This window comes from Hylobates moloch, unplaced genomic scaffold (genome assembly GCF_009828535.3).
Source record: "Hylobates moloch isolate HMO894 unplaced genomic scaffold, HMol_V3 SCAFFOLD_2, whole genome shotgun sequence".
NCBI lineage: Eukaryota > Metazoa > Chordata > Mammalia > Primates > Hylobatidae > Hylobates > Hylobates moloch.
This window is the reverse complement of record NW_026652277.1, coordinates 35,266,849-35,285,342: the sequence shown is the minus strand read 5'-3', so window position 1 is coordinate 35,285,342 and position 18,494 is coordinate 35,266,849. Positions and strand designations below refer to the sequence as shown.

General features: G+C 37.8%; 1 protein-coding gene and 1 long non-coding RNA gene across 3 annotated transcripts in view; one reads left to right on the top strand and one right to left on the bottom strand.

The window, feature by feature from the left end:
- The window catches only part of STPG2 (sperm tail PG-rich repeat containing 2), a 688,703-nt gene that overhangs the window by 362 nt on the left and 669,847 nt on the right, over positions 1-18,494 (bottom strand). Inside the window, exon 13 of one of the 2 annotated variants that reach the window (XM_058432763.1) lies at positions 7,075-7,223. The exons of the other annotated variant lie outside the window; for it this stretch is intronic. Within the exon in view, the coding sequence (XP_058288746.1) occupies positions 7,086-7,223 (138 nt within the window). The 3' untranslated portion in view covers positions 7,075-7,085. The remainder of the gene's footprint in view (positions 1-7,074; positions 7,224-18,494) is intronic. 2 annotated transcript variants of the gene reach the window in all.
- Positions 1-18,494, top strand: part of LOC116457414 (uncharacterized) — a 126,628-nt gene that overhangs the window by 77,304 nt on the left and 30,830 nt on the right. The window lies entirely within an intron of this gene.

Sequence of the window (18,494 nt, the reverse complement as noted above, 5' to 3'; positions counted from 1 at the left end):
TACTCTTTTTTTCTAACCAAACTAACTAAATCTCATTGATATCAAGTGGTTCATATTATGTTATAATTCTGGCTTCTGTATTTATTGTCCTTTTGACTCTGCTGAAGATTCGAGTAGTTAAAGGCATATATAGAAGTATATATTCTGCAATTGTTTAGACATTACATCATGATAATAGTGAGTCTAATAAGATAAAATGTTACTGAGAGAGCAAAAAAGAAATAGAAATCAAATAAGCTGTTAAAACTTTCACAATATAATTTAATACACTATTTTCTCCACTGACAAGTATTTTGAGAATAAAAATCTTTTATAACAAATTTAGTTATAAAATAAACTTGTAACACATTAGAGGTTCTACTAGATACTAGCAGAAATACCTTTCTATCACTAAGCTTCAGGTACGTGAGACTACCTATATGAAAATATTTTATGTTGATGTCCATTATGACTAGGAAAAGTTGAAGAAAATGCGGCTTGACCCAAGGGCAAACCTGTGAATTGCACAGATTTTTTTCTGGCTATATCACTTTTACTACATGACATATTTTTTTTTTATTCAGATAGTTACTCTTTCCCCATTTTCAATCATCCAATACTCTTCTATTATCTAGCTTGTTCTTCCTTCATGCAAACATAATTAGAGCTGTTAACAGCTATTTAAACATGTTAACTCACTCATTTTCTTTAGAGTTGGTGTAGTAGCTCAGCCAAGCATTAAACTTCTCTCTAATTGTAGAATAAAATTGTTTTTAATTAAAGTTAATTAAAGTAGGGAGACTTCAAATGACTTTATATTTACTGAAATGCAGAATAATTCTGAATGTAACTGGTAGCTTTTTGAGGGTCTTCAGTGGTAATAATAGGAGAGTGTAGAAACAGAAAAGATAGAATTGGGTCTTTGTGTCCATCTGTAATGATAAAGTTAGACAGGGGGCTAGTCTGGCTTTGCCTGCTGAAAGCTTATTTAACAGAGGGCTTCGAATGTAAGTGAGCATGCCTGGAATACTAAAGCATTTCTAAGGGCTTATTTTTGTGTGACACCATGTAAAAATAGTTAAATAATGAAACATACAACCATAACATATTGTTAGTTTCTAATGTGACAATGGTAATTCTCAAAAAATAAATCTGCAAGTAAGTTTAATAAATAAATATATTTCCTTAAAAAGGGTGTGTGCTTTTTATAGAATTATGAGTAAATAGTTACATGGCAGGATACCTTATGTCTAGGAGATATTCGTTTTTAATTGTAACTACTCATTGAAGATACAGGATTTCATAAATTGAGAGATGAAAGGAAAGGAGCTTGACAAACTGGGAAAGAAATTCAGACATGGCAAAGAATAACTTGTTGCAGGCCATGCAACAAATAAAATCTATAGAATTTATTTCGGCTTAAACCTATTTAACTGAATGGAAAACTATACAGACAACCAGGTTTTGAAGGTCCAGAAATTTGGTGAGAATAGTGAGGCAGGTGTAATACTGAAGTGAGCCTTACATTTCCCTTGAGGAATCTTTCAGTTTCTAAATAGCACAAGGCCAAAAGACCAAGAAGACAGCCACAAGGGGATAAAAACCTAAGCTAAGACTTTGGCCTTATCAGGATCTCTAAAGATAAAACTTGTAGTTTAAGAAAGCAGGATGTCAAGAAACCAAATTACAAAGAAAAAGGAAGAAGAATAAGGGAATTCTGGCATCGTTTCATGTTCCTCCTTAAGACATTTGCTAAATTTCATCTGGTATAGGGTTAACAGGATATCAAATGGAATCAAGAGTAGCAGCTAAAGGTATAGGCAGCAAAACGAGGTATTTGGCAGTTTCCCAGGATGGAAGAAGAAAAAATTGGAGAAGGGACTCTAGTTAATATCCCTGACTTCCTATTATTAGAATAAGAGAAGGTTATACTCTAAAAATATGGGTAATAAGAATTATATCAACTCTTAACAAAAATGTGAAACTCAGCTCTGGACAAGCACAATCCCACACTGGAGAAGTAGGTCTGCCCCATATTTAAGGTACCTGAGAAAAATATAAAGGAAATCCTCCCTGAAGGAAGAAAATGTGAGACAAAACATCAAATTATATCTGTAATTTTTCATGAGCAATATTCTACATTTGATCAAACTTACTAGGCATGTCAAGAGATAGAATCAAAAAACAGAAAACTAAAACATAATATAAGCAGAACCAAAGGTGAATTAGAGTTGGAGATATCTATCATAGATTTTAAAATAAAGAATAAAATGCTTAACAAAATTGTTGGCAAGATGAAAGAATCTCACTATGTAACTGGAATTTATAAATAATAACCCAATGGAAATTACAGAACTGAAAATATTAACATTTAAATTAAGAATGCAATAGATGTGTTTAAACAGCTAAAGAGAGGATTTTTGAACTAAGGAGAGATTATTATAAAATATACAGACTGAAGTCCAAAAAGAAAAGAGAATCTATAATATAGAAAAGAGCATACAAGACACGAGACACAATTTAATATCTGTAATTGCATTTGTATAAGAGAAGAGAGAAATGTTAAAGAAGCAATATTTGAAAAGATAATAGGTGAGAAACTTTCAGAGCCAAGAGAAAGACATCAACCCACACAATCCAGAGTATTAACAAACACCAACGAGAATTGGGGCAGGAGGTAGGAAAATCTAAGAGCATTAGAGTAAAACCGACCTTTTTTAAATGCATAAAAAAGTTGTAAAAGCAGTCAGATAAATAAAAGACATTATCTTCAAAGGAAAGACACTTCATTAGAAACTATGGAGTGCAGAAAACAATAGAATGACATTTTGTAAATGCTCAAAGAAAATATGCCAACCTGAACTTCTTTATTCAGCAAAAATATCCTTCAAAAAGGGAAATGAAATAAAGATGTTTTCAGACAAACAACTGAGAAAACTCAACAACAGCAAACCTGTGCAAACATACAACTTCAAAGGAGTTCATTAGACAGAAGACTAATAATCTAAGGAGAAGCACAGAAATGAAAGAAGGAAAGAAGAACAATGAAAGAGTTAAATATGTGGGTAAATCAAAATAAAAATAACTTAAGTAGGCCAGGTGCAGTGGCTCACACCTGTAATCCCAGCACTTTGGGAGGCCGAGGCGGGCGGATCACGAGGTCAGGAGATTGAGGCCATCCTGGCTAACACGGTGAAACCCTGTCTCTACTAAAAACACAAAAATTAGCAAAATTAGCCAGGGATGGTGACGGGCGCCTGTAGTCCCAGCTACTCGGGAGGCCGAGGCGAGAGAATGGCGTGAACCCAGGAGGCGGAGCTTGCAGTGAGTGGAGGTCGCGCCACTGCACTCCAGCCTGGGTGACAGAGCAAGACTCCGTCTCAAATAATAATAATAATAACAACAATAACTTAAGTAATGATGATAATAATCTATTGTGGAATCAATAGATATAAAATTGAAACTGATAAAAATAATAAGGTGAGGCTGTGGTTTTAAATTAAATAAAATCATTTAAAAATCTTTGCCTTGTAAAGAATGTACTACATATTGATAACTAATAAAGATTATAAGTAAAGTCAATGGACTATTTCTCTTTGCCATAACAAGATATATAATAGAAGCAAAAGTATAATTTGTGAGATGAAATTAAAATTGACATTATTGTACACATTGTCTTTCTATACAATCTGATGAATTAACTATTCTAAATTATGAATGTTCTAGACCAGCACTGTCTAATAGAACTATAATTTGAACCACAAAAGTAATTTTATTTTTCTAACAACCACATAAGAAGTAAAAATAAACAGACAAAAATAATCTTAATAGTGTATTTTATTTTATCCAGTAAACCTTAAATATTATCATTTTGGCATGTAATAATACACAATATTATTAATGAGATATTTTACACTTTTTTGTAAAACTGTCTTCAAAATCTGTATTCATTTTAGACTTACAGCACATTGCAGTTTGCAATAGCCATATTCCAAGTGCCAAACAGTCACATGTGGCTAGTGGCTACCATCTTGGACAGCAATAGTCTATGGCATGAATAAACTGATGGCATCCATATGAATTTGATCTACTACTCTAATAAGCAGGTTAATGATATATCAGATATTAAACTTTATATTTTATTACTTTAGCAAATAATTTTCTGTTTAAAATCTAGTTCCCTAGGAATTAATATAATCTCAGTAATTTCCTCCTGAAATACAAAGCCATTTAATGGTGTGGATACTGAAAAGGAAAGGAATCTTTTTCTGGGAAATAATAACATCCAATTTTTCAAATCCAGTCTTATCTTACAAAAACCTAAGTCTAAGCCACTGTTACAGTCCTTATTATATATTCAGTGTATAACCCATAGTTCAATATATATTAACTCTTCATATAAGCATGTCAACTTTTAATTCAAAACTGCTTGATAATGCAATTTAACTAAAAAAGTCTACATGCTAAAATAAGATATAATCCTACAACAACTGACTAAAGCATAACATTACAAAAATTTATTTGTATCAAAAAGATAGGTTAATTAAAAAGCAACTCACCTGATTAAGGTGACTATTTTATCTTGTTATTAAAGGCAAATGAAAAATAGACTTTATAAAAATGTAAAGATAATGTACTGGCTATTCTTGACCAGATTAGAACTTATCTCTAGAGGAACACAGATTGTCTTCTATTATAATCTGTTAATTACACCTTGGAACCATAAACACAAGAAGAGCAATACAAATATATTGCTTTGAGGACAGAAAAATATATTCTGTCCAAGGGATTCTGACCAAGGGATTGTGTATGGCAGTTAATTTATGGATTGTAAAAAGGTAGTAAACATATAACTCAGGGAGGGCAGGTATACTCACTGATATGGTTTGGCTCTGTGTTCTCACGCAAATCTCATCTCAAATTGCAATTCCCATGTATCAAGGGAGTGACCTGGTGGGAGGTGATTGGATGATGGGTACGGTTTCCCCTGTGCTGTTCTCATGACAGTGACTAAGTTCTCATGAGATCTGATGGTTTTATAAGTGTTGGCAGTACCTCTTCTCTCTCTCTTTTCTGCCACATTGTGAAGAAGGTACTGGCTTCTCCTTTGCCTTCCACCATGATTGTAAGTTTCCCGAGGTCTCCCCAGCCATGCTGAACTGTGAATCAGTTAAACCTCTTTCCTTATAAATTACCCAGTCTTGGGTATTTCTTTATAGCAGCATGAGACTGGGCAGGAAATTGGTACAAGAAGTGGGGTACTGCCATAAAGATAACATGAAAATGTGGAAGCAACTTTGGAACTGGGAAACAGGCAGAGGTTGCAGCAGTTTGGAAGGCTCAGAAGAAGACAGGAAGATGAGGAAAAGTTTCGAACTTCCTAGAGACTTGTTAAATGGTTTTGACCAAAATGCTGATAGTGATGTAGACAATGAAGTTTAGGCTGAGGTGGTCTCAGATGGAGATGAGGAACTTATTGGGAACTGGAGTAAAGATCACTCTTGCTATGCTTTAGCAAAGTGACTGGCAGAATTTTGCTCCTGCCCTGGAAATCTGTGGAACATTGAACTTGAGAGAGATGATCTGAAATTGGAACTTACATTTAAAAGGGATGTGGAGCATAAAAGTTTGAAAAATTTGCAGCCTTACCATGTAGTAGAAAAGAAAAATCTATTTTCTGGGGAGAAATTCAAGCCAGCTGCAGAAATTTGCATAAGTAATAAGGAGCCACATGTTAATTGCCAAGAAAACTGGCAAAACGTCTCCAGGGCATGTCAGAGACCTTAGTGGCAGCCCCTCCCATCACAGGCCTGGAGGCCTAGGAGGGAAAAATTGTTCTGTGGGCTGGGACTAGGTCTTCCACTGCTCTGTGCAGCCTCAGGACATGGTGTCCTGTGTCCTAGATGCTTCAGCTTCAGCCTTGGCTAAAAGGGGCAAGGTATGGTTCAAACTGTTGCTTCAGAGGGTGCAAGCTCCAAGATTTGGTGGTTTACATGTAGTGTTGGGCCTGAGGGTGCATACAAGTCAGGAATTGCAGTTTGGGAACCTCTGCCTAGATTTCAGGGGATGTATGGAAATGCCTGGATGTCCAGGCAGAAGTCTTTCACAGGGTCAGAGCCCTTTTAGAGAATCTCTGCTAGAGCAGTGTGGAAGGGAAATGTGGGGTTGGAGCCTCCTCACAGAGTCCCCACTGGTGTATCTCCTAGTGGAGCTGTGAGAAGAAAGCCACCCTTCTCTAGACCCCAGAATAGTAGGTCTACTGACAGCTTGCACTCTGCAGCTGGGAAAGCTGCAGGCACTCAACACCAGCCAGTGAAAGAACTGCCCAAGGCGGTGGGACCCCTCTCCCCATTTCATCAGCATGCCCTGGATGTGAGACATGGAGTCAAAGGAGATTATTTTGGAACTTTAGGATTTAATCTCTGCCCTGTTGGCTTTCAGACTTGCATGGGGCCTATAGCCCCTTGGTTTTGGCCAATTTCTCCCATTTGAAATGGGAGCATTTATCCAGTGCCTGTGTCCCCATATTGTATCTTGGAAGTAACTAACTTGGTTTTGATTTTACAAGCTCATAGGTGGAAGGGACTTGCCTCGTCTCAAATGAGACTTTGGACTACGGGCTTTTGAGCTAATGCTGAAGTAAGAGTTTGGGAGACTGTTGGGAAGGCAAGATTTGTTTTGAAATGTAAAAAGGACATAAGATTTGGGAGGGTCCAGGGGCAGAATGATATGGTTTGGCTCTGTGTCCCCACCCAAATCTCATCTCAAATTGTAATCCCCACATGTCAAAGGAGGGACCTGATGGGAGGTAATTGGATCATGGGGGTGGTTTCCCCCATGCTGTTCTCATGATAGTGACTGAGTTCTCATGACATCTGATGATTTTATATGTGTTTGGCAGTTCCTCTTCCCTCTCTCTTTTCTCCCACCTTGTGAGGAAGGTACTTGCTTCACATTTGCCTTCCACCATGATTGTAAGTTTCCTGAGACCTCCCCAGTCATGTGAAACTGAGTCAATTAAACCTCTTTCCTTTATAAATTACCCAGTCTTGTGTATTTCTTTATATCAGTGTGAGAACAAACTGATACACTCACCATTTAGTAGATTATATTTTGCCTCCTTGGTGTTTTTGTTTGGCTTTTTGTTTTAGAGTAGGAGTGATTTCTCTATCAATCAAGAAAGAATTTGGCAGAGTTACATTAAATGTTCTTTTGAGAACAGTATGCCTTAAAAATGGACTGAGCTGTGGATATTAAAAAAAAGAATAGCATATTTTAATTGTATCACGTATAAACTTTGAAATACTATTTTACATTAATAATGAACTAATTAACATAAACTAACTTACCAACACCATTTATTGATATCTTACATGTTTGGATTCCTAGGGCTAACATATATAAATATAATTTAAACTATACAAAAGTAAAAAATAAAATAAAATGTATAAAAGTTACAAGTCATGAACTTAACACATATTAAATATTCTTCTAAAAGTCATATATATTTGGTAGAGGCAAAAACTTTTGATGAAATCTAAAACTTCTTTTAAAAAAAGCAATATGTACATTTTTGCATGTATTAATATCAAATAATTTTTATTCCCAAAATAAATTTTGCTTCCAATGAAAGCAGATATTGAATTTCCAGATGTGCCTTCTCTCAGCATTTATCCTTTCAACAAATGTTTGCTAAATGCATATTATCTGCCTATTTTTCTACTATTAACAGGTAGTAACAAGATAAAGTCAATTTACATTCACCATTCAACATACCAAGGAAAACATCAAGAAAGACAAAAATTCAAAGGAACTTTTAAAAGTAAAACAAACTCTGATTTCCATTACTGTGAAGAATGTCCAACAAATTTCTTGCAAAAAGGAGCTGATTAAAGAATGAAATTAATGGAATAGTCACTCAATCAATATTCATTTGAGTGCCTCCTATGTGATATGTATTAGTCCTAACATAGCTATATCAATGATCCTCTTTTTTTTATCTTCCCCTCCACAAGAACATCATATAATAGGATAGATGAAAAAGTTAGAAGCTGAGATGCATAGTTAGTAAGTACAAATTGAGAATACTGCATTCTTAGATTTATAGTTTTTCATTGACTGTCTTCATGTAATAGAGTGAGAGTTACAGGTTTAAAGTCAGCTTCATGTAGAAAGATAATTCATATATCTCAGTAGAAATTTGGACTCGGACATTTTCAATGTCTGTGGACTTCGAAATGTTACCTCCCCTTTCTGAACTTAGGTTTCCTCACTTTTCAAATGGAGTCAGAGCAATCTACTTTATATAGGTTTAGGGGTTATAATAATTGAGTTAAAGTATGGAAAGCAGTCCTTTATCTTGAAAGGCAATATAGCTTGGTGGTTAAAAACATGAACCGTTCATTGCTTGAAACCCCGCTCCTGCCATCTGCTTTCTGTGTGTTCTTAAGCAACTTACTTAATATCTCTGTGCTTTGGTTTTGTAGTGTTGTTGTTTTTCTTGAGACAGGGTCTCACTCTGTTGCCCAGGCTGGAGTGCAGGGGCTCAATCTCAGCTCACTGCAGCCTCAGCCCCCGGGGCTCAAGCCCGGGATCCTCCCACCTCTGCCACCCAAGTAGCTGGGACTACAGATATGCACCACCGTACCCTGCTAGGTGCTTTGGTCTTTACATTTGGAAAGTGAAGATGCTAAAATAATATGATTTTTTTTTTTTTTTTTTTTTTGAGATGGAGTCTCGCTCTGTCGCCCAGGCTGGAGTGCAGTGGTGCGATCTTGGCTCACTTCAAGCTCTGCCTCCCGGGTTCACGCCATTCTCCTGCCTCAGCCTCCAGAGTAGCTGGGACTACAGGCGCCCACCACTGCGCCTGGCTAATTTTTTGTATTTTTAGTAGAGACGGGGTTTCACCATGGTCTCGATCTCCTGACCTCGTGATCCACCCGCCTTGGCCTCCTAAAGTGCTGGGATTACAGACGTGAGCCACCACGCCGGGCCAATAATATGATATTTTTATGAGGATTAAATTTGTTAATAATGTATAAAGCATATCAAGCATGTCCTATAAAAACCATATGTGTCTATTACTATTATCATCCTCCTCATCATCATCGTCTTGTGTAATGTCTCCCAATGAGTAAATATTTGCATCAAATTAGTTAAAAATAAACTTTCATTATTATAATTAGGGAAGTGGTAAACAGGTCAGTTAGAAGTCGCCCTCAGTCCAGCAGTCTATAAAGACAGTAAAAATTCATTGAAGTAGATTATCTTAGCATATCATTAGGATAAAATTAAAAGGAACAGTATTTCCATGATCAGGGTGAGAGCACACAGCCAGGGCAATCCACATATCCTATTGTTGGGAAGTTTTGATTTTGCATAGATGTCTTCTTTTAACAGCATAAACAAACAGAAACAAAATTCCAATGCAAACAATGTAGCCTAAAGGAAAGTAATATTAATTTGAAGATATATTGTAAAAAGTCACCAATACTTATTTATAATATGAACAAAAATAAGTTTCAGAAAAAATATAAAATTGGAACTGAATAAAGTTTGTGGGTAATCCTTCAATCATTAAAAAGTCTGAAGAGAGCCTTTCGAATAACTATTGAACTAAAGAGAATTATATATATAAGTCTGATTGCTTAGAAAAATAATAAAAAATAAAAAATCAACATTCATAGAATTACCCCCAAGCTTTAGTCATAATCCAAAATATTTCATGATTTATAGAAGAAAAACTGGGAAACTTCCACTTATTCCCTCCTTCTTTTATTTATTCCGTGAGTGAACATCAGGTGCCTACTATATATCAGGCGCTCTACAAAGATCTAATAATAAAATCGTCAGTGGAAAATACATAATCCCAGGTCTCACAAAATCTATTACCAATAATGAGATAATCATAAAATACATATAAAATCAAACATTGATAAGAACTCCCAAGAAGAGGTACATGGAGACAAAATAAGAAGAATGGACCAAGTAAAGGAGATCAGAGGGTTCATTAAGGATGTGACAATTGAAATGAAATCTGAAGTAAAGATAGGACTTAAATCAGGCAATGGTGGGGAAGAGGGTCAGGGGAGGCACTCCAGACTCAGAGATCAACACAGGCAAAGATCCTGTAGCATGTTTTAGTAACTGAAAGTAGGCTAATAAGCCCGGAATGGCACGGAGCAAGGTAGGTCTCATGAGGGATGGTGCCATAGACCTAAGTAGGCCATGTTAAGGATTTTGGTGATAACAAAAGTAATAAGAGGCCATTAAAGTTTATTACAAAGTTGGTAAGATATTATTGCTTTTTGGAAAATCACTTATTATTATATTTTACATTAATGTTTTTCTTGTATAAATATTAAATATCCTACATGCACTTAAATTTAACTACTAAAATAATTGTGTACTACTAATTTCAAAGGGAATTATTAATATTTATTTATATATATTTTTAAATAAGAATTACTCATCAAGATGTTTTTCAGGTTAGAATTACCTTCTGGAGGCAGGGAAGACACTATAGACCAATGTTCAAAGGGGGAAGTATGGATTAAAAATGAAAATGTGCAGGTTATCTACAAATAGACTACTGAGAGATTATAGAATGAGAGAAAGACCCAGGGTCAAGAATTTATGAACTCTCAAATTCATAGCCAGATATGGGGTAGGAGCCTATAAAAGAAATTAGAATGTCAGAGAGTGGTATGTTAGGAAAGCCAAGAGAAGTGAATGTATCTGTCTGGTTTTAAGATTTCAGTACTACTGAAAAGTGGTGAAGTGGACAGAAATATGCCCATTATATTAAGAGAAATGGATATTAATTAATTTAGTTGAGGTAAATTAAAGTGCATATAATCCAGACTGGAGAATATTGAGAAAGGATGGGAAAAGGAGGGGAGAAGAGAGGAGAGAGAGGAGAGGAGAGGAGAGGAGAGGAGAGGAGAGGAGAGGAGAGGAGAGGAGGTAGAACAGCAATGAACTTCTTTTTAAGAAGTTTAGTTTCAAAAATAGGAAATAGAGATCTTTTTCATAATTTTATTTTTCTTTTGTTAACAGAAAAGGTTCAAAACTATTTAAAGAAAACAGTGATCACCTTGTACTTGAGAAAAAGAGATAAATAACTTATAGTGAAATGTGCCAGAAAATACAGAAGGAAATAAGATCTAAAGTATATTTGGAGGTATCAGAATTAGTGAAAAGGAGTGTCTATTCCAAGAGTTGCAAATGATTATAAGACAAATCCAGATGTATATAAATTATGAATAAAATGTAGTGGAATTGAGAGACTCTCGATCTGATATCTTATTGTTTTTCTCTATTACTGCCATCGAGAATTCTTACTACTCAAATTCCCAAAGAAATTACTAATAAAATATGCAATTAGAGAAAATCATGTGTTAATGTTGAAGAACAGAGATAGTGATGGCAGCAGCTGTTCCAGACAGCCTGTGGCTGCCATCAGGTAGGCTGCACCAGGGAGGTGCAGCCAGGACTGCACACTCTGTGGAGCCTGCAGGAGCTGGGGACAAGCGGGAGCTCTACCCCTGCTAAGTTGAGGCAGGAGCTCCCTGAGTGCCACTGCAGCTACCCAAACTGCAGCTGCAGAGCCAGTCCTCCTGCTCCATAGAGCAGGCAGGAGCCCTTCCCCCACCCCACCGCCCAGGCACAGCTGCAGCTGTAGCTGCGCAAACCCTGGCTGCAGACTCAGGCATCCCTACACACTTGGGGGCCCAGGAAGGCTCTCATGCCCTCACAGGCTCAGAAGGGCCTGCTCCTGCTGCCTGGCTTCTCCCAGCTCTCCACACCTTCTCCAATTTTGGAGCAAAGTTGGGTGGAGCCTGGGCACCATGAAGGATAGCTGGAGGCAGACAGATTCCTGGGTGGAATGGGGCAGGTCTCCAGAGAGGCCCCACCTTTTTCAGGCCAGGAATGGCCTGAAGGCTGGGCCAGTCTGCCAGTCCTACAAACCAGAGTGGGAACTTGTGGTGCCTCTTCTGGGCTTGCCCATGGCTTCCCATGGACCAAATGGCATGTACTTCCTCCCCTCTGAGGCCCATAAAAGCCCCAGGCTCAGCCAGAGCTGAGCAGATAACTGGACAACCAACTACATAGTGGAGCAACCCTTATTGTTGATAGCAGGAGACGTCAAGATGACCAACAGCAGAGAGGAGCTACCCACTCTAGGATCGCCTATCTGCTGAGAGCTTCAGAGACCTGCAGAGACATCAGGACTACCAGCTGCAGAGAGGAGCAACCCACTCCAGGGTCTCCTCTCTGCTGAGAGCTGAGAAAACAATGGGATGACCTGCCTGCAGAGAGGAACTTGCCACTCCAGGGTCTTCTCTCTGCTAGGAGCTGAACACTCATCAGAACACCCTGGCAGTGGAAAGGAGTTACCCCCTGTGGGTCTCCTGCAAGCTATTCTATTGCTCAATATAACTTCTCTTCATCTTATTCATCTTCCACTTGTCTGTGTACCTCATTCTTCCTGGTCACAGAGCAAGAACTCAGGACCCACCAAATGGTGGAGTTAAAAGAGCTAGAACACAAACAGGGCTGAAACATGAACTTGCTCACCACCTTGTGGGCAAAGAGAAGGAGAGAAAAGCTGCGACCCTTCAGGGATCCCAGACTTGGGAGCTCCCTGAGCCAGGGCTGTGACTCCCTCTTTGGGGTCCTGCAGTGCCTGGCATCTCCAAGCTTCCAGGTGCCACTGCATGTTCTGGAGCCAGCAGGGGAAGCTGCTTGTGGTGCACCTGGTCCAGCTGCAGCCTCGCAGAGAGCTGACATGCATGTTGGCACTGGAGCTGCCCACCCTGCTACAGCAGCCAGTATGTCTGACTGCGCAGTATCTGGACCCCACACTTGCTCACACACCCTTCACTGCTCCATGCCTGACTCTTCCTTGGCAGGCATGGGATCCAGGCTAGTAGAGTGAGCTAGGCACAGCCTGCCACGCCGAGTGGGCAGAACCAGCCCAGGGGGCCTGAGCAAAACTCGGGCAAAGGCACCACCGGACAGAGGTTTCAGGTCGGAAAAGCAAGACCTCAAAGATCCTGTGACAATGGGATACTGATCTGCTGAAATTTTCAAAGAATTACTGCTTGACATAACGGACAGCAATAGACTGAAGGGAGGGTAAGAGAGTCAATTCAGGCCTTCTGTTTCCCATCCCCAAATGACTTCCAAGAAAAAATACTGACTTCAGGAAGTTGAAAGTTTGCCATTCTCTAAAAATGAGGAATTAGTGTGGTATCATTGAGAATAATATACTAGAGTCCGACTAGTATTGAGAGGTCCCAGGTTTCAGTCCTGGTGCCACTCTCAGCACAAACTTAAAAGTATGCATAATCAACTTTGTTTCAGACATAGGAATCAGACCCAAAGGAGACACTAGGATGTCTGAATTTGGGCACTAGAGAAGTAGAAGAGAGGTGGAGGTATCAGGCTTTATGTAGAGCAGAGGAAAGAAATGAAACTCTTCCTAAGTTATTCCCTGCAGCCGTTCTCCCTATACTCTTCCCCAAAGGCTCCTAGATCTGAAGGAGACTAAAACTCAAGATCGTTCTTAGAAAGATTTATAAAACTGAGATAGTACCACACATTATAAAACAATATAAATATATAATATTTAAAACAACATGGCTTAAGCTTAAAAACAGGTGGTAAATTTAATGAAAAAGAAGCTTGCCAGGCTTAAAATAGGCATTTAGTGTATAAGCTGGCATTTCAATCAACAGAAAAGGGATTCAAAAGTTGCCAGTACTGGAATAATCAGTTTTGTATTCGTAAAAATAAATATATAGCATATCTTCATGTTATGTGCCCATGCAAAGTTAAATGTTTAAATGTTAAAAAAAATCTGGAATATTAGAATAACTAAAAGAAAATACAAATGAATATCATGCCTAGAATTTTGTTTTAGGAATATATCCTGACTATGTACAAAGAAGTATCTGAGATGATATTTACGTTGTTGTTTTATATAATAAGAAAGCCAGTAAAGTCTTTCAAACTGTCTAGAAAGAATTCCTGACAATGTTTTAGAAATTATTCCTAACATAGAAAAAATAGAATGCTGCAACAAACATTATATAAAGCTGGTGTATTTGGTTCTAAAACATGCCTACTGTTTACTATCAAAAATATGCCTACTACAGCACTTCAAGTCTTATTATACAGCTACAGTTATCAAGACAGTATGTTACTGGTGAAAAAAAGAAACAAACAGATTGATAGAACAAAAAATCTAGACACAGATCTTATAACGTTCACAAATAATAGCTCAAAAGAGATCACAGACCTCAGTGTAAAATGCAAAACCAGAAAACTCCTAGGAGTTTTCTGAAAATCTAGATAACTTTGTATTTGGCAATGACATTGATACAGGAGTGGGGCAGGGAAGTGCTGGGAAGAGAATGGCAGGGCCTATGGTTAGGGTTCCACCCCCAGCCCTGTGCCCACAGATCTAGGTAAAGACAAGCATTTGTTTTTGTGCCCAAATGTTGCATTTCCCGAGACCACCCTGGCCCACCATGCCTCCAACCTGTGCCTATAAAAACCCCGAGACCCTAGTGGGAGGAGACATAAGTGGCTGGATGTCAAGAGGAACACACCAGTGGAAGAACACACCAGCAGACACCAGCAGATGTTGGCAGGCCATCGACCAATGGAACAACATGGAGTTTTGCCAAGGCGGTCAGAGGAGAGCCCAGCTGCAGAGTGGCCTGCCTCCAGGGGAAAACCACCTTCCCACTACATCCCCTTCTGGCTCTCCCATCTTCTGAGAACTACTTCCACGCAATAAAACCTTATGTTCGTTCTCCAAGCTCACATGTGATATAATTCTCTTCCCGGGATACAGAAAGCCCTCTGTCCTTGCAATGAGGCAGAGGGTCTAATTGAGCTTATAAACACAAGCCACTTATGGATGGCTAAACTGAAAGAGCACACTCTAACACATGCCCACTGAGGCTTCAGGCGCTTTAAGCATTCACCCCTAGACACTGCCATGCAGCTGGAGCCCCACAACCTGTCCATCTACATTCTCCTCCCAGAGGTTTGAGCAGTGGGGTACTGAAGAAGTGAGCCACTCCCGCTGTTGCACACCCTGTGAGGGGAACAAGGGAATGTTTCCCATGTCAACATTTTACATACAACAATATCAAAGGCATGGTCCATGAAAAAACAAACTGTATTTCACTAAAATTAAAAACTTTTGTTCTGCAAAAGACACTGTCAAGAAAATAAGAAGACTAGCTACAGACTCCAAGAAAACATTTGTAAAAGACATATTTGATTATATTAGTCTGTTCTCACATTGCTATAAAGAACTACCCGAAACTGGGTAATTTATAAAGAGCTTTAATTGGCACAGAGTTCCACAGCTGTATAGGAAGCATGGCTGGGAGGCCTCAGGAAACTTACAATCATGGCGGAAAGCAAATGGGAAGCAAGCACATTTTCACATGGCCAGCAGGAAGGGGAGAGAGACAGCGAGCCAAGGGGGAAAGTGCCACGCACTTTTGAAAAACCAGATCTTGGAAGAATTCACTCGCTATCATGAGAACAGTAAGGGAGAAACCTCTCCCCGTGATCCAGTTACCTCCCACCAAGCACCAAGCACCAAGCCCCTTCTCCAATGCAGAAGATCATAATTCATCATGAGATTTGGGTAGGAACACAGAGCCAAACCATATTACTGACAAAGGAATGTTATATAAAATATACAAAGAAGTCTTAAAACTCAACAATAAGAAAATAAAAGATGGGGCTGGGAGCAGTGGCTCACGCCTGTAATCCCAGCACTTTGGGAGGCTGAGGCGAGTGGATCACGACGTCAGGAGATCAAGACCATCCTGGCTAACATGGTGAAACCCCGTCTCTACTAAAAAATAAAAAAAAATTAGCCAGGTGTGGTGGCAGGCGCCTGTAGTCCCAGCTACTCAGGAGGCTGAGGCAGGAGAATGGCGTGAACCCAGGAGTTGGAGCTTGCAGTGAGCCGAGATCGCGCCACCGCACTCCAGCCTGGGTGACAGTGCGCTCCATCTCAAAAAAAAAAAAAAAGAAAGTTAAAAAAAAAAAAGATGGGTAAAGTACCTGAATAGATAGATACCTTGCCAAAGAAAATTATATAATGGCAAATAAGCATATTAAAAGATTTCCACATCATACGTCATTAGGGAATTGCAAATGAAAACAAAAGTGAGATACCACTACCTACTGATCAGAATGATCAAAAAGCAAAACATCGACAATACCAAATAGTGGTGAGGATGTAAAGCAAAAGTACTCTTGTTCCTTGCCGGTGGGATTACAAAATGACATAGCCACTTTGGAAAGTATTTTGGCAGTATTTTAACGAAACTAAACATATTCTTCCCATATGACCCAGTGATCATACTCTTTGTTATTTAACCAGATGAAATGAACACTTACGTCTACTCAAAAACCTGCACATGAATGCTTACAGGTATCTTGTTCATAATTGCCAAAACTTAAAAATAATTAGGAGGCCATTAGGCTGAGGCAACTCCAGTGCCTATGTAATCAAACCAAACCCAACTCAGTGTAAACAGTGAAACAAGACTGAAGCTTAACTAGGCATAGGCCACCAATTAACATTTAACTAGGAACATTCCCCTTTAGCCAAGCAAATATTTTCATTGTCATGCTTCCATGAACACCTTATATAAGTTTTCACCTCACACCCCCTAGGTGGAGTTCTGAACCACTTCTGGTGTGGTGCTGCCCAATTCCCAAATCACTGTTTGCTCAAAACAAACAAACAACAAACAACAACAAAAAAAACTCTAACATTTTAATGTGCCTAAGTTTGTCTTTTAACAGTTTGCAACAAAAAATAAAGGGTTAAAATCACCATTGCTGCAAATAATACGTGGAAGTAGAATGATAAGTATATGAAGAGACAGCTTGGGTTTGGAAAAGACTAAAAATCTGGAACTTAAGTATGAAATTTTAAACTGCAGAGCATTTGAGGAATGGGGTGATATTAAAAGAAACCTAGAGAAAATTTTAATGGCTTAAATAACCATGATGAAGAGGTGCCAGTGACGAAAGAACTAAACTTTAACACTCATTGCACTGTTAGGTGAAAAAAATAAAGTGATATGGATGACAGCACATAATCAGAGGTTCATAACTATGCAAAAGCATTTTCCAATTAACAACTTACTTTCTCTTAAATCATGTGCAAGTGGGAGAAGTAAAAAGACTAGCGTTCTTACTAGAGAGATGAAAACAGTTATTTTGTATTCAAAGCATTTTTCACCTGAAAATAGGAATGAATACGAGATGGGTCCTAAGTGTATTTGATCTGCATTGAAACCATGTTCAAATTGTACCTTTCAGAATACAAAAGTATCTGAAAGTACTTGTCTGCAGCAAAGAGTAGCTTAATGTCCACTTAGAATTTTTATATTCTGTGTTCTATGGATGCAAAATTGGTTTAAAATTAATATGAACTAAAGAACAATTCATTTGTCATTTCATTGAAATTACGAAGAATGAGTTTGAAATATGAGTTATAATTGAGGTAAAATCAATACAATGTTAAAAAGCTATGTTTTCTTTCTCAAACTCATAATGAAATGAAAGGCAAAATGAATATATTCTAATTTTCCATGGTTTATAATTCTCACTGAAATTATATATAGTATATATTCATTATGTGAAGAAAAACACATTGCTTAAAACATTTCAGTCACAAGAGATTATTAAAGTGACTTAATTAATATGTTTGATTGAATGGTAACTAAATATATTTTTCTCCTGGAGTGATTAATGCCTTTTCAAAGCACAATGGAAATTTTTTAAAAAGTCATTACATTGTTCCCTGTCAAAGAAGGATGACAGGATAATGACCTGCTAACTTTTGTAGTTCTGATTAGACACACACATGTTAGGACAGAAAATCAACAAATACTGAAACTAATCATACCAAATAGCTTCAAAAAGGTTGATGTCCCTGAAAGACAAAGACAGACTGAGGAAGTGTTCTAGATTAAAGGATATTAAAGGAAAATAATAACTAAATTCAATGGATGATTCTGGGTGTAGAATATTATCAGGGCAATTAGCAGAAGTAAAATAAAGACTATATTATAGATAATATTGTAACAATAAAAAATTTCCTGAATTTGATCATTTTTTGTGGTTACATAGGAAGATTATCTTAATTGTTACGAGATACAAGCTAAAGTATTTGAAGGTAAAAATTATTATATCTGGTAGATTCAAACGGTTACACAATATATAATTTCCTATGAATATATTCTCCAATAATAATAATAATTTATAAATATGTGTGTATCACTGTGTGAGAGTGAGAGAGACACCCACACAAAGAGGCAGAGAGGAAAGAGTGCAAATGATGCAATATATTAACAATTAGTGTTTCAACATTTGGATTTTTCAAAGTAAGTGTTGAAACAAAATTTAAACTGTAAACATAAAGTCACTTTTCTAGACATTCAAGTGTTCAACTTCTCTTT